At 42.1% G+C, this 14,884-nt stretch overlaps 1 protein-coding gene across 1 annotated transcript in view; it reads right to left on the minus strand.

Annotated features, from left to right (window-relative positions):
• Positions 1-12: 12 nt before the first annotated feature.
• The window catches only part of LOC124031355 (matrix remodeling-associated protein 8-like), a 27,978-nt gene continuing 13,106 nt past the window's right edge, over positions 13-14,884 (minus strand). Inside the window, exons 8-12 of the mRNA XM_046342469.1 lie at positions 4,029-4,187; positions 3,866-3,896; positions 3,676-3,761; positions 3,440-3,511; positions 13-1,639 (exon numbers count right to left, since the gene is read on the minus strand). Of these exons, the coding sequence (XP_046198425.1) occupies positions 1,614-1,639; positions 3,440-3,511; positions 3,676-3,761; positions 3,866-3,896; positions 4,029-4,187 (374 nt within the window). The 3' untranslated portion in view covers positions 13-1,613. The remainder of the gene's footprint in view (positions 1,640-3,439; positions 3,512-3,675; positions 3,762-3,865; positions 3,897-4,028; positions 4,188-14,884) is intronic.

Genomic DNA, 14,884 nt, shown 5'->3' on the forward strand with positions numbered 1-14,884 from the left:
CTTGACAGAAAGTAGAGTTGGGTAGAGTAGATCTTTATTGTCCCAATAAGCTATTTGTTACGCAGACAAGGAGACATGATACAGGAAAGTGTCAACTTAACGGATATAAGGGATTCGGTCCATTAACGAAACAATACAATAGTAACATAAAGCATCAGAGTACACAAATACAAACAGTTCATAATGTGCAATGCAATGGCTTATTTATTAGAAAATTACACTTGTATCACTTTATTTTATTCTCTGTTTAGCCAGGTAAGTCATTGAAAATGAGTTATATTTTACAATGACGACCTAGTCAGTCAAAAGGTGACTGTACAATACACCAATATAGTCATGTGATGGCAGTATGATCACTCACAATAGGTTTTTATGAAAAACTACTGTATATACTGTAGTTGCGAATGTGAAGCAGAGTAGGATCAAGTTGCCTGTAGACAACAGATCTATGGCCAGTTTTGCATAGTTCCCTCTTAATGGTTAATGTTGGGATTGTACGCTGATCCTAGGTCTGTGTCTAAGGATAACTCATATCTGTAGCGTGTAATGCTGTCTGAAGAAGTCAGGGTCTTCACTCCCCTCTAGAGGGTTCAGTGGTGCTGAGAGAACACAGGTAGGGACTGGAGTTACCCTAACCATCTATCCTAACTTGGGAAAAGCTCTGGGCTTCGGTAACCCTGTCATTTAAACCCTGTGCATCTTTGTAAATAAATACCTTCCCACAACAGCAGTTTTTGCAACCAATTACATAATTGTAACAATAAGAAGGTAATAGTATTGCTGTTTAACTGTTTAAAGGTGCCCACATACTAGGTTCGCTTTGCTTACCCTAGAACTCGGCTAGGTTAAGCAAGCATCTGTGCCCACATACTAGGTTCGCTTTGCTTAACCTAGAACTCGGCTAGGTTAAGCAAGCATCTGTGCCTCACATACTAGGTTCGCTTTGCTTAACCTAGAACTCGGCTAGGTTAAGCAAACATCTGTGCCTCACATACTCCCTTAAAAGACCTTCGCTTGAAAAACAAGAAAAAAAAACACGAGACGCCGAAGCAACAACACAGCCAGTATACACTTCCTCAAAATAGTCAGAATTAACGAAGATAAATCCAGAAATCTGTAATAAATTGGCGTTTTGGACGAGGAGGTCTTCGTCACATGAAAAAATGCGTGGAAAAATTACAACAAACACTTCTTTCAAGAATCCCTTCAATAGTTTCCATTCCTACTAGAAGTAGTACAGTTGACCAATCACTGACAAAAAGGGTGTAGACTTCGACTACCGAACTTTGACTTGCCTCAAGAAAATGTTTTGTGTGCATGAACCTGCCGAACATCAAAACGAACAAAAACCACACAACATTTTGTCATAATATATGCTCAAACTGTTTCACCTGTGAAGCATACAGTAAGATTTACAATCCCATTGTGGTTATCAAATGTGAGTGAAGGGTCTAACTTGAGGTGGAATGTAGAGGTGGGACTAGTGGAGGAGAGTGGACATCCCTACAGTACACTGAAACACCAGTAGCAGAGGGCCTAGGTGTTGGTTTGGAATGCAACCTGTGTCTGTAGCGTCTGCCTCTGGACCAGCCAGCGGCAAGCTGACTCCCCTCTCATTTCCAATACACCTTCTCCATCTCTGAAAGAGAGAGAGAGAGAGACTATTGTAATAAATAAATAAACATATATATATATATATATATATATGTACAGTAAATTGAATGTAATATTTTGTGCTGAGTGTACAAAACATTAAGAACACCTACTCTTTCCATGACATAGACTGACCAAGTGAATCCAGGTGAAAGCTGTGATCCCTTATTGATGTCACTTGTTCTATTCACATCAAAATAGTATAGATTTAAGGGCCTCCCGGGTGGCGCAGTGCCAGCTGTGCCACCAGAGACTCTGGGTTCGCGCCCAGGCTCTGTCGTAACCGGCCGCGACCGGGAGGTCCGTGGGGCGACGCACAATTAGCCTAGCGTCGTCCAGGTTAGGGAGGGTTTGGCCGGTAGGGATGTCCTTGTCTCATCGTGCACCAGCGACTCCTGTGGCGGGCCGGGGGCAGTACACGGTAACCAAGGTTGCCAGGTGTTTCCTCCGACACATTGGTGCGGCTGGCTTCCGGGTTGGATGGCGCTGTGTTAAGAAGCAGTGCGGCTTGGTTGGGTTGTGTATCGGAGGACGCATGACTTTCAACCTTCGTCTCTCCCAAACGATGAGACAAGATAATAGCTACTAAACAATTGGGGAGAAAAAGGGATAAAATTGTATAGATTTAGGGGAGGAGACGGGTTAAAGAAATATTTTTGTTGGAAGGTGTTCTTATGTTTTGTACACTCAGTGTATTTAAAAAAAACTCTACACTTAGTGTTGTGTAAGTTCAAAAATTTGTTGTGCAACATCAGTTTCCCCTTATTTTGTCAGTAACTAAGAGTCGCTCAATTAGACAATTTTTAGATTGGTAAATTAGTCTCGCCAGTTATCTAAACTTGTGGTAATCATGGCCTAATACCGAGCGCATGCAGGGCACATGCTCAGGGGCCCTGACCTCCAGGGGGCCCCCATTGATCTTGTTAGTCACACTCAATCAGATATCATTAACATGGCATAAGTCATGGCAAAATGTGTAGAATTGCAGGAAATTTGCTTTCAAACTGCTAAAATAATTATCTGCCCCATGGAAAAATGAGTAGAATTGCAGGAAATTTGCTTTCAAACTGCTAAAATAATTATCTGCCCCATGGCAAAATGTGTAGAATTGTAGGAAATTTGCTTTCAAACTGCTAAAATAATTATCTGCCCCATGGCAAAATGTGTAGAATTGCAGGAAATTTGCTTTCAAACTGCTAAAATAATTATCTGCCCCATGGCAAAATGTGTAGAATTGTAGGAAATTTGCTTTCAAACTGCTAAAATAATTATCTGCCCCATGGAAAAATGAGTAGAATTGCAGGAAATTTGCTTTCAAACTGCTAAAATAATTATCTGCCCCATGGCAAAATGTGTAGAATTGTAGGAAATTTGCTTTCAAACTGCTAAAATAATTATCTGCCCCATGGCAAAATGTGTAGAATTGCAGGAAATTTGCTTTCAAACTGCTAAAATAATTATCTGCCCCATGGCAAAATGAGTAGAATTGCAGGAAATTTGCTTTCAAACTGCTAAAATAATTATTATCTGCTCCATGGCAAAATGAGTAGAATTGTATAAAGTGTGTTATGACAAAATAAAAGAAAAAGCAAAAAAGACTAGAGCCGGCCCTGCATACTTCATATGGATGAGAGACATGGAGGGTTTAAGTGTGTGTGTGTGTGTGTGTGTGTGTGTGTGTGTGTGTGTGTGTGTGTGTGTGTGTGTGTGTGTGTGTGTGTGTGTGTGTGTGTGTGTGTGTGTGTGTGTGTGTGTGTGTGTGTGTGTGTGTGTGTGTGTGTGTTACCTTTGTCCAGGTCGATGACTTTGGGCAGGGTGGACATTTGAACCTTCTCCCTCAGCAGGTTGTTTTTGTAGTCTGAGAGACAGAAGAGAGTGGAGTGAATACACACACACACACACACACACACACACACACACACACACACACACACACACACACACACACACACACACACACACACACACACACACACACACACACACACACACACACACACACACACACACACACACACACACCTAGTTTCTTCTCCTCCTGGTTGCACGTCTTGACTTCAGGAACGTCCATCTCAAACTCATTGGTGGCCATGTCACCCCTGTTGGATCTATCACAGAGAGAGGAGTGAGTGTGTCAGTGAGTGAGTCAGTGAGTGAGTCAGTGAGTGAGTGAGCGAGCGAGCGTGTGCATGTGTGTGTCCAAGTTTCTCACCTCATAGATGTCTGTGGGTAAAACTCCACCGCTGAAACACAAACACAAAAACACAGTAGAGATGAAGACAGGCTGACTCAGACTCACTGACAGAGAGAGAGAGAAAGCTTGACAGACACAGATCCAAAGTTAGTTAGTCAGGTCTTAGTACAGGAGCTCAGACCTTTGGTCTTGCGTCGGTGGGTAATAATGATGATGATGAGCACAATGAAGGCCAGGAGGAGGAGCGTCGTCAGGATGTAGCCAAGGGGCAGCAGGAAATGATGTCGCTGATCAGGCAGGATGACGTTGATGACACGTGGCGCCTCAGCCTTGCTATCCTCTGAGGAACAGGGAGAGGATTGTTAACCAATGGCTCCCCCTGTCTGTAATACACCCAGACTAAGATAAAAGTATATTCTGGCCACCAGGTGGGGCACTCTGGTCACTGTTGGAAGCTTCACTGATGCTGCTCTGGTAAAGTGAGTGAACAACAACAGCAGCTAAATACATTGGATCAACTCCTGTACAATAGAGCTCATAGACATAATAAATCATTAACCGACCTGTTTGCTAAGTTCAGGCTTAGGGATATGTCCCAAAAAAATGCATTTCGTTTCTGTACGACTGTACTTGCTTTTAGGTATTTGTACAGATTTGATTTCAGACTGTTCTTAGGGAGGGAGGGGTGTTTATAGTGGCAACGTAGATAGTAGATCAGACTGTGAAATCATTAGCTAGGGCATTTAAATTCCTTTCCCTGAAAAGCCAGTATAAGTCAATCTCACAGTTATTGAGTGTGTGTGTGTGTGTGTACAGTATGTGTGTGTGTGTGTACAGTATGTGTGTGTGTGTGTATGTTTACGTGCATCTTTGTCTCTTTTGTCATGTCAATTGGGAACTCCAACGCCATGATGTCATCCCTACCAGTGCCAAGCCGTGTTGTAACATTGTAAAGAAATATATAAATATCCATGATAGTGGACAACAATTGGATAATCAACAATAGCTGTGTGCTGATCTACTGAGTTTTGAGAAGTAGAGCCACTACAACTGCTGGTTTCCTTTATGCTCGTAAAAAATGTGCAAGGCAAGAGGCAGCCGGGGAGCAGCTGCCCAGCGTGTCTGAGCCAAAATGAGTTCCAGACCTGAAGTCATACTGTGATTTACTTTTCCTGGCAGTAAAATACAGAGAGAGGGAAGGAGGGAAGGAGAGAGGGTGATGGAAGGATGGACAGAGGGAAAGAGTTGGGGATTCAGTGGTTTCTGTACTGTAACTCTTCAAGCATGTCTGTCATAATAGACTTAACACAGAGACGACCGTAAACAAAGGGATCTGATTCAAAACCATCTGTTTGTTTGGCCTTGGTCCATCTCCTGGGATCCTCCTCTCTCTCTCTCTCTCTCTGTGTGTGTGTGTGTGTGTGTGTGTGTGTGTGTGTGTGTGTGTGTGTGTGTGTGTGTGTGTGTGTGTGTGTGTGTGTGTGTGTGTGTGTGTGTGTGTGTGTGTGTGTGTGTGTGTGTGTGTGTGTGTGTGTGTGTGTGTGGACTCAGACAGAACCTTCCACACTCTGCCTGAACAACACTGAGAAGTAGGCCAAATAGGAGGGGGGAGAAGGGGGCAGCTGCAACCTAATATGGTGACTGGAGTATGTTCGAGTGGGTGTGTCGAAAGGAAAGGAGTAGAAAAGAGTAGGCGTGTCGAAAGGAAAGGAGTGGGTGTGTCGAAAGGAAAGGAGTAGGTGTGTCGAAAGGAAAGGAGGGGGTGTGTCGACAGGAAAGGAGGGGTGTGTTGAAAGGAAAGGAGTGGGTGTGTCGAAAGGAAAGGAGTGGGTGTGCCGAAAGGAAAGGAGTAGGTGTGTCGAAAGGAAAGGACTGGGTGTGTCGAAAGGAAAATATTTTTTATCATTATTTAACTAGGCAAGTCAGTTAAGAACAAATTCTTATTTTCAATGACAGCCTTGGAACAGTGGGTTAACTGCCTGTTCAGGGGCAGAACAACAGATTTGTACCTTGTCAGCTCGGGGATTTGAACTTGCAACCTTCCGGTTACTAGTCTAACACTCTAATCATTAGGCTACCCTGCCGCCCGATGTGTTGAAAGGAAAGGAGTAGGTGTGTCGAAAGGAAAGGAGTAGGTGTGTCGAAAGGAAAGGAGTGGATGGGTCGAAAGGAAAGGAGTGGGTGTGTCGAAAGGAAAGGAGTGGGTGTGTCGAAAGGAAAGGAGTGGGTGTGTCGAAAGGAAAGGAGTGGGTGTGTCAAAAGGAAAGGAGTAGGTGTGTCGAAAGGAAAGGAGTGGGTGTGTCGAAAGGAAAGGAGTGGGTGTGTCGAAAGGAAAGGAGTGGGTGTGTCGAAAGGAAAGGAGTGGGTGTGTCGAAAGGAAAGGAGTAGGTGTGTCGAAAGGAAAGGAGTGGGTGTGTCGAAAGGAAAGGAGTGGGTGTGTCGAAAGGAAAGGAGTGGGTGTGTCGAAAGGAAAGGAGTGGGTGTGTCGAAAGGAAAGGAGTGGGTGTGTCGAAAGGAAAGGAGTAGGTGTGTCGAAAGGAAAGGAGTGGGTGTGTCGAAAGGAAAGGAGTAGGTGTGTCGAAAGGAAAGGAGTGGGTGTGTCGAAAGGAAAGGAGTGGGTGTGTCGAAAGGAAAGGAGTGGGTGTGTCGAAAGGAAAGGAGTAGGTGTGTCGAAAGGAAAGGAGTAGGTGTGTCGAAAGCATTCTGCTATATGTTAGACGGTCTTGATTGAGCATTGTTTTTGTTTTTTCACCAAGCAATTACCGTAGAGTGTTTGGAGTTGTGTGTATTGGAGTTGTATTTTATTTTTACACAAATAATGGTAAATATTCAGTTATAAAACTGACAATAGTTTTTTTAATTTTTAAAATTTAAAGTATGATGATGTGTTTAGTGAAGGTCAATACATGATGCTAATTGGTGGTTCTCATTTTTGAAATAGTGCCTTGGTTTTTTCCTCCGCTGCCTCCGGTCAGTAGATTTTAGACAAAGTCTTTTTAAAGATGAACAGTATTATTCAACACTGTTGAACTGATGATGTGTGCAGTGTATTTTATTTATATGATTATGGAGCTGTTCTTTGTTTGCTTTTGAGGAAACTAATAGGCTCTTTTTTTGGTGCATCGTTGAGTAGTATGAGTTTGTACATTTGCCAGTATGCGTTGTATATGTGACTGTCACCCTTGACATTCGCTTCCAGGTTAGATGGTTTGAATCACATGTGTCAAACTCATTCCACGGAGGGCCAAGTGTCAGCGGGTTTTCGCTCCTCCCTTGTATGTCACGTTCTGACCTTAGTTCCTTTGATCTGTCTTTGTTTTAGTATGGTCAGGGCGTGAGTTGGGTGGGTTGTCTATGTTCCGTTTTCTATGTTGTGTTTTTGCGTTTGGCCTGGTATGGTTCTCAATCAGAGGCAGGTGTCGTTAGTTGTCTCTGATTGAGAATCATACTTAGGTAGCCTTTTTCCACTTGTGTTTCGTGGGTGTTTATTTTCTGTCTTTGTGTATGTCACTAGACAGGACTGTTTCGTTTTGTATCATTCTTGTTGTTATTTTTGTTTTAGTGTTCTGAGTTGAATAAATATCGTCATGAATACGTACCACGCTGACCTTTGGTCCGATCCTTGCGACTCCTCGTCAGAAGAAGAGGACGAGCGTTATATTGTACTTGATTGATGAATTAAGGTCACAAATTACTAAATAACTCCCCTCAAATGGTTGTCTAGGTCTCAAATGAAAGGAAAACACAAAAACCAACAGCAGACACTAGGCCCTCCAAGGAATGAGTTTGATGCCCCTGGTTTAGGTAGTCTCATTTATCCATCTTCCCATTCTGAATTCAGGCTGCGGGTGATTAAAAGTTCTAATTGCTGGATATCCTCACTCTGGCTGGATTCCAATAGGAAGTACACATCACTTTGCAAGTGTGCATAATGTGATTTGCAGGCCTGATGTGGCCTGTAAACCAGGAGTTTCCTAACACCATTGTTAGGGTATAATTAGGCCCTCAAAGAAAGGCCTTTTGATATACAGTATGTAGTCATAAAGACTTTAATTTAAAGTGCTAATAAGGCTGGTTGAACCGTTCATAGAGGGATCTAAGAATAACATTTAAAAGATAAAAAGGGTTCTTGGTGGAACCATTCATAGAGAGTTCTAGAAAAACCTTTAGGTGATAAAAGGGTTTATGGTAGTACCATTTATAGAGGCTTCTATGACGAACCCTACATAAAGGGTTCTAGGTAGAACCCTCTGCAAAGGGTTCTACCTAGCACCAAAACAGTTATCCTATTCTTTTCTGTATACATCAATGATGTTGCTCTTGCTGCTGGTGATTCTCTGATACACCTCTACGCAGACTACACCATTCTGTATACTTCTGGCCCTTCCTTGGACATTGTGTTAACTAACCTCCAGACGAGCTTCAATGCCATACAACTCTCCTTCCGTGGCCTCCAACTGCTCTTAAACGCAAGTAAAACTAAATGCATGCTTTTCAATCGATCGCTGCCCGCACCTGCTCGCCCATCCAGCATCACTACTCTGGACGGCTCTGACTTAGAATACGTGGACAACTACAAATACCTGGGTGTCTGGTTAGACTGTGAACTCTCCTTCCAGACTCACATTAAGCATCTCCAATCCAAAATTAAATCTAGAATCGGCTTCCTATATCGCAACAAAGCATCCTTCACTCATGCTGCCAAACATACCCTCGTAAAACTGACCATCCTACCGATCCTCGACTTCGGTGATGTCATCTATAAAATTGCCTCCAACACTCTACTCAACAAACTGGATGCAGTCTATCACAGTGCCATCCGTTTTGTCACCAAAGCCCCATACACTACCCACCATTGCGACCTGTACGCTCTCGTTGGTTGGCCCTCGCTTCATACTCGTCGCCAAACCCACTGGCTACAGGTTATCTACAAGTCTCTGCTAGGTAAAGCCCTGCCTTATCTCAGCTCACTGGTCACCATAGCAGCACCCACTCGTAGCTCGCGCTCCAGCAGGTATATCTCACTGGTCACCATAGCAGCACCCACTCGTAGCTCGCGCTCCAGCAGGTATATCTCACCTGTCACCCCCAAAGCCAATTCCTCCTTTGGTTGTCTTTCCTTCCAGTTCTCTGCTGCCCATGACTGGAACGAATTGCAAAAATCTCTGAAGCTGGAGACTCATATCTCCCTCACTAGCTTTAAGCACCAGCTGTCAGAGCATTTTACAGATCACTGCACCTGTACTTAGCCTATCTGTAAACAGCCCATCTATCTACCTACCTCATCCCCATACTGGTATTTATTTATTTATTTTGCTCCTTTGCACTCCAGTATCTCTACCTGCACATTCATCTTCTGCCGATCTACCATTCCAGTGTTTAATTGCTATATTGTAATTACTTCACCACCATGGCCTATTTATTTCCTTATCTTACCTCATGTACACTCACTGTTTGTTTTCTTTTGTTCTACTGTATTATTGACTGTATGTTTTGTTTACTCCATGTGTAACTCTGTGTTATTGTATGTGTCGAATTGCTATGCTTTATCTTGGCCATATCGCAGTTGCAAATGAGAACTTGTTCTCAACTAGCCTACCTGATTAAATAAAGGTGAAATAAATCAAATAAAAATAAATAAAAATAGAGATAAACCGAAGAACCCTTTATTTTTTGTAAGTGTGCCCTCCTTTCGACACACCCACACGCCATATTGGGCTTCAGCTACCCATACTTGTAGAATCTTTCTCTCAATTTAAATCAATTCAAGGGCTTTATTGGCATGGGAAACATATGTTAACATTGCCAAAGCAAGTGAAATTGAACAAATTAAAGTGAAATGTACAATAAAAATGAACAGTATACATTGCACACACAGAAGTTCCAAAAGAATAAAGACATTTCAAATGTCATATTACATCTATATACAGAGTACAAAAGGGAAAATAAACAAACATAAATATGGGTTGTATTTACATTGGTGTTTGTTCTTCACTGGTGGACCTTTTCTTGTGGCAACAAGTCACAAATATTGCTGCTGTGATGCACACCGTAGTATTTCACCCAGTAAATATGGGAGTTTATCAAAATTGAGTTTGTTTTTTAATTCTTTGTGGATCTGTGTAATTTGACAGAAATATGTGTCTAATATGGTCATATATTTGGCAGGAGGTTAGGAAGTGCAGCTCAGTTTCCACCTCATTGTGTGGGCAGTGAGCACATAACCTGTCTACTCTTGAAAGCCAGGTCTGCCTACGACGCCCTTTCTCAATAGCAAGACTATGCTCACTGAGTCTGTACAAAGTCAAATCTTTCCTTAAGTTTGGGTCAGTCACAGAGGTCAGGTATTCTGCCACTGTGAACTCTCTGTTTTAGGGTCAGTCACAGTGGTCAGGTATTCTGCCACTGTGTACTCTCTGTTTAGGGTCAGTCACAGTGGTCAGGTATTCTGCCACTGTGTACTCTCTGTTTAGGGTCAGTCACAGTGGTCAGGTATTCTGCCACTGTGTACTCTCTGTTTAGGGCCATATAGCATTCTAGTTTGCTCTGTTTTTTTGTTAATTATAGTTGACACATTGGAAATAATTATCTTTTTGTTTTCTCATGATTTAGTTGGGTCTAATTGTGTTGCTGTTCTGGGGCTCTGTTGGGTCTGTTTGTGTTTGAACAGAGCCACAGGACCAGCTTGCTTAGGGGACTCTTCTACAGCTTCAATCGCTTCCTTTTAGGTGGTTGAAGAATTTTAATAGCTCTTTTCTAGGTGCTGCTGTAGGCCCTCCTTGGTTGGTGACAGAAGCACCATATCATCAGCAAACAGTAGACATTTGATATCAGATTCTAATAGGGTGAAGCCGGGTGCTGCAGACTGTTCTAGTGCACTCGCAAATCCGTTGATATATATGTTGAAGAGGGTGTGGCTTAAGCTGCATCCCTGTCTCACCCCATAGCCCGTTGGAAAGAAATGTGGGGGTTTTTTGCCAATTTTGTGTAGATGGATTTTATAATGTTGTATGTTTTTCCCCCAACACCACTTTCCATCCATTTGTATACAGACCCTCATGCCAAATTGAGTCAAAGGCTTTTTTGAAATCAATAAAGCATGAGAAGACTTTGCCTTTGTTTTGGTTTGTTTGCCAATTATGGTGTGCAGGGTGAATATGTGGTCTGTCATATGGTAATTTGGTAAAAAGCCAATTTAACATTTGCTCAGTACATTGTTTTCACTGAGGAAATGTACAAGTCTGCTGTTAATGATAATGCAGAGGATTTTCCCAAGGTTGCTGTAGACGCATATCCCACAGTAGTTATTGGGGACAATTTTGTCTCCACCTTTGTGTATTGGGGTGATCAGTCCTTGGTTCCAAATATTGGGTAAGATGCCAGCGCTAAGGATGATGTTAAAGTGTTTAATTATAGCCAATTAGAATTTGTTGTCTGTATATTTTATCATTTCATTGAGGATACCATCAACACCACAGTCCTTTTTGGCTTGGAGGGTTTGTATTTTGTCCTGTAGTTCATTCAATGTAATAGGAGAATCCAGTGGGTTCTGGTAGTCTTTAAGTTGATTCTAAGATTTGTATTTTATCATGCTTATGTTTTTGCTGTTTGTTCTTTTTTATAGGGCCAAAAAGATTGGAGAAGTGGTCTACCCATACATCTCCATTTTGGATAGATAATTCTTTGTGTTGTTTGTTTAGTGTTTTCAAATTTTCCCAGAAGGGGTTAGATTTTATCGGTTCTTCAATTACATTGAGCTGATTTCTGACGCGCAGTTCCTTCTTTTTCCGTAGTGTATTTCTGTATTGTTTTAGTGATTCACCATAGTGAAGGCGTAGACTCAGGTTTTCTGAGTCTCTATGTTTTTGGTTGGATAGGTTTCTCAATTTCTTTCTTAGGATTTAACATTCTTCATTGAACCATTTGTAATTGACGTTATCTTTCTTCGGTTATTTGTTTGACATTTTTTTATTTTATAGGGAAGCCGAGAGGTCACATATACTGTTTAGATTTTCTACTGCCAAGTTTACACCTTCACTATTACAGCGAAATGTTTTGTCCAGGAAGTTGTCTAAAAGGGATTGAATTTGTTGTTGCCTCATTTTTTTGTTTCTCTCTCTCATCAAGTGAAGTTCCTGTTCTTATTTATGACCAAGTTTGATTTGTTTTGTCATTTTTTGAGGGGGGTGGAATACAGATACATTATCCATGTAAATGTTTAAGTTTAGAAAACATGTACCCATAGGCTGCCACTCAACAAAAAAGTGTCAAGTAATATATACAGAGTTTAAGTAATAATAACAGAAAAAGCTAACAAAAAAGAAGTGGGACTCCACCCCCAACCCCACCCAGCCAACATCTCTCCATCCAACCCCCCTAGCAACTAGGGTTGCTCGTCAGTCAGAGACCCAGATGCAGACACGGGAGGCAGATGGTTTGAGTCTTTGATATTTATTAGTCCAAAAGAAGTAGGCAAGAGAAGGGTCATGGACAGGCAAAATGTCAAAACCAGTTCAGAGTCCAGGAGGAACAGTGTGGGAGGCAGGCTTAAGGTCAGGGCAGGCAGAATGGTCAGGCAGGCGGGTATAGTCCAGAAAACAGGCAAGGGTCAAAACCGAGAGGACTAGTAAAAGAGAAGAGAAACGGCAGGAGCATGGTGGGACGCCACCTGGTTGACCGGGGTGTCGGCGGTGGAAGTTGGTGATGAGGGCTGAATCCAGGATGTCTCTAGCTGTAACCCAGCACTTCTCCTCCGGGCCATAACCCCCCCAGTCAACCAGGTACTGGAAACCCCTGCCCCATGGTCAAACACCCAGGAGACGTCTCACCGTGTTAGAGTCCAGAAAACAGGCAAGGGTCAAAACCGGGAGGACTAGTAAAAGAGAATAGGACAGGCAGGAGCACTGGGAAAAACACACTGGTTGACTTGGAACATACAAGACAAACTGGCACAGAGAGACAGGAAACACAGGGATATATACACCAGGGAAAACAAGCGACACCTGGAGGGGGCGGAGACAATAACAAGGACAGGCGAAACTGATCAGGGTGTGACATATGTTCACTTCAGGGCCTGAAACACCCCATAATTCAATATGCGATGATTGTACATTCAAAACTTAAAACCTCAAGGTCAATATGGAGAAGTAAACGTATAAGTATAAGTAAAAATGAATGTAAATAAGTTTGAAATTGTGCTACTCATGCACAAACACGTCTCACAAAGGTAATGATGTTTTTGTTTGGTTAGCTTTTGGAAATTGTAGAAATAGAACATTTTCCTTCTTCAGAAGTTCCAGCTAGGCAGGCTAATGTTAGTAAGCTAACTAATTTGCTATCTATCATACAGTAGGCGTATATTAATAATTATATAGTTAATATAAGTAGACATGCAATCATAATTGACTGTAGCGCATATAAAGCACCCTCAAGCTACCGAGTGACGAATTTCAGGGCAGGGGCGGTCCACTTAAAATGAATTCCTTCCTCCCTCGCCCCTTGCCCTGCAAGTGTAAACTCGTCAGACATCATGAAACATCATCAGAAATGTCCACTTAATTTGAGGGCTGAGGGGAGAGGGTGTGTCTGTTAAGTGTTTGGAATGCAGCCTTTATCATTTTTTTGCAGAAATGTTTAACCTACTAGGAATGCCTTGGAGATCAACCAGCGATCGCGATCGACCGGTTGGTGACCACTAGTCTAGATATAGTAAAATATAATCTGCATATAATGAGATGAAGTGATCAATTGATTTGAGGGGAATGTGTGTTATTTCCTTTGATTGACGAATTGCCTGGGCCAGGTGTTCCATATATAATAAAAATAGCAAGGGTGAAATTGGATCGCCTTGTCTGCGGACTCTTGTGATTCTGGATGGAGCAGATATTGCCTGTTATAACTATAGCTGAGGGATTGGCATATAGCATTTTAATCATTTTAATCAAATTGGAGCCAATTCCCATATGTTCCAACACAGACCAGAGATATAACTTTCTAATCTATCAAAAGCTGTTTCTGCATGGAGAGATAATACAGTTGTTTCTGATGAAGCATCTAAGATATGTAAAGTCGACCGAGGTCCGTGCGGATCAATTTTGGTAAGTGTTGAGAGGGGACGACAACATTTTTAGAAAACAGTTTAATATCTGTGTTTATCAAAGATAGGTGGCGATAGTGAAAACACTGGGTGGCATCCTTACCTTTTGTTAACTCTAGGGGATCGGTGTCCCTAAACCGGGACAGTTGCTGCTAACGTGCACTAATGTGATTAGAATTATGTTGTAAGTAACAGCAAACTTTCCAGGATATAGACATGTCTTATATGGGCAGAAAGCTTACATTCTTGTTAATCTAACTGCATTGTCCAATTTACAGTAGTTATTACAGTGAAAAAAGTCCATACTATTGTTTGAGGAGAGCGCACAACAACAAAACACTTTTATCACAGCAACTGGTTGATACATTCACCTGTGAAGGTAAATAATGTACTTACATTCAGTAGTCTTGCTCTGATTTGTCATCCTGAGTGTCCCAGAGATAAAATGTAGCATAGTTTAGATTGATCAAATCCATTTTTATATTTAAAAGTAGGAAGTGGGTTCTTGGAGCGGCAGGGTAGCCTAGTGGTTAGAGCGTTGGACTAGCAACCGGAAGGTTGCGAGTTCAAACCCCTGAGCTGACAAGGTACAAATCTGTCGTTATGCCCCTGAACAGGCAGTTAACCCACTGTTCCCAGGCCGTCATTGAAAATAAGAATGTGTTCTTAACTGACTTGCCTAGTAAAATAAAGGTAAAATAAAATAAATAAAACAGTTTGAACCTCTGCTGTCTCTGATTATTTTTTTTAATGTAATAGACCTCAGGAGGAATAATATCCCATCCAGATGATTTGCCTTTGTTCATGCTATCCAATGCCCTTTTGAGGAGATCTTCCTGATTCTGTCAATAAACAATGAAAAAGAGAGAGAGAAAGTAGGAGAATGAAAAAGAAAGAGAAAGGCAGAGGGGAGGAGGAGAGCGTGAGGGAGAGAGAAAGGA

Source organism: Oncorhynchus gorbuscha, linkage group LG03 (assembly GCF_021184085.1).
Source record: "Oncorhynchus gorbuscha isolate QuinsamMale2020 ecotype Even-year linkage group LG03, OgorEven_v1.0, whole genome shotgun sequence".
NCBI classification, from domain to species: Eukaryota; Metazoa; Chordata; class Actinopteri; order Salmoniformes; family Salmonidae; genus Oncorhynchus; species Oncorhynchus gorbuscha.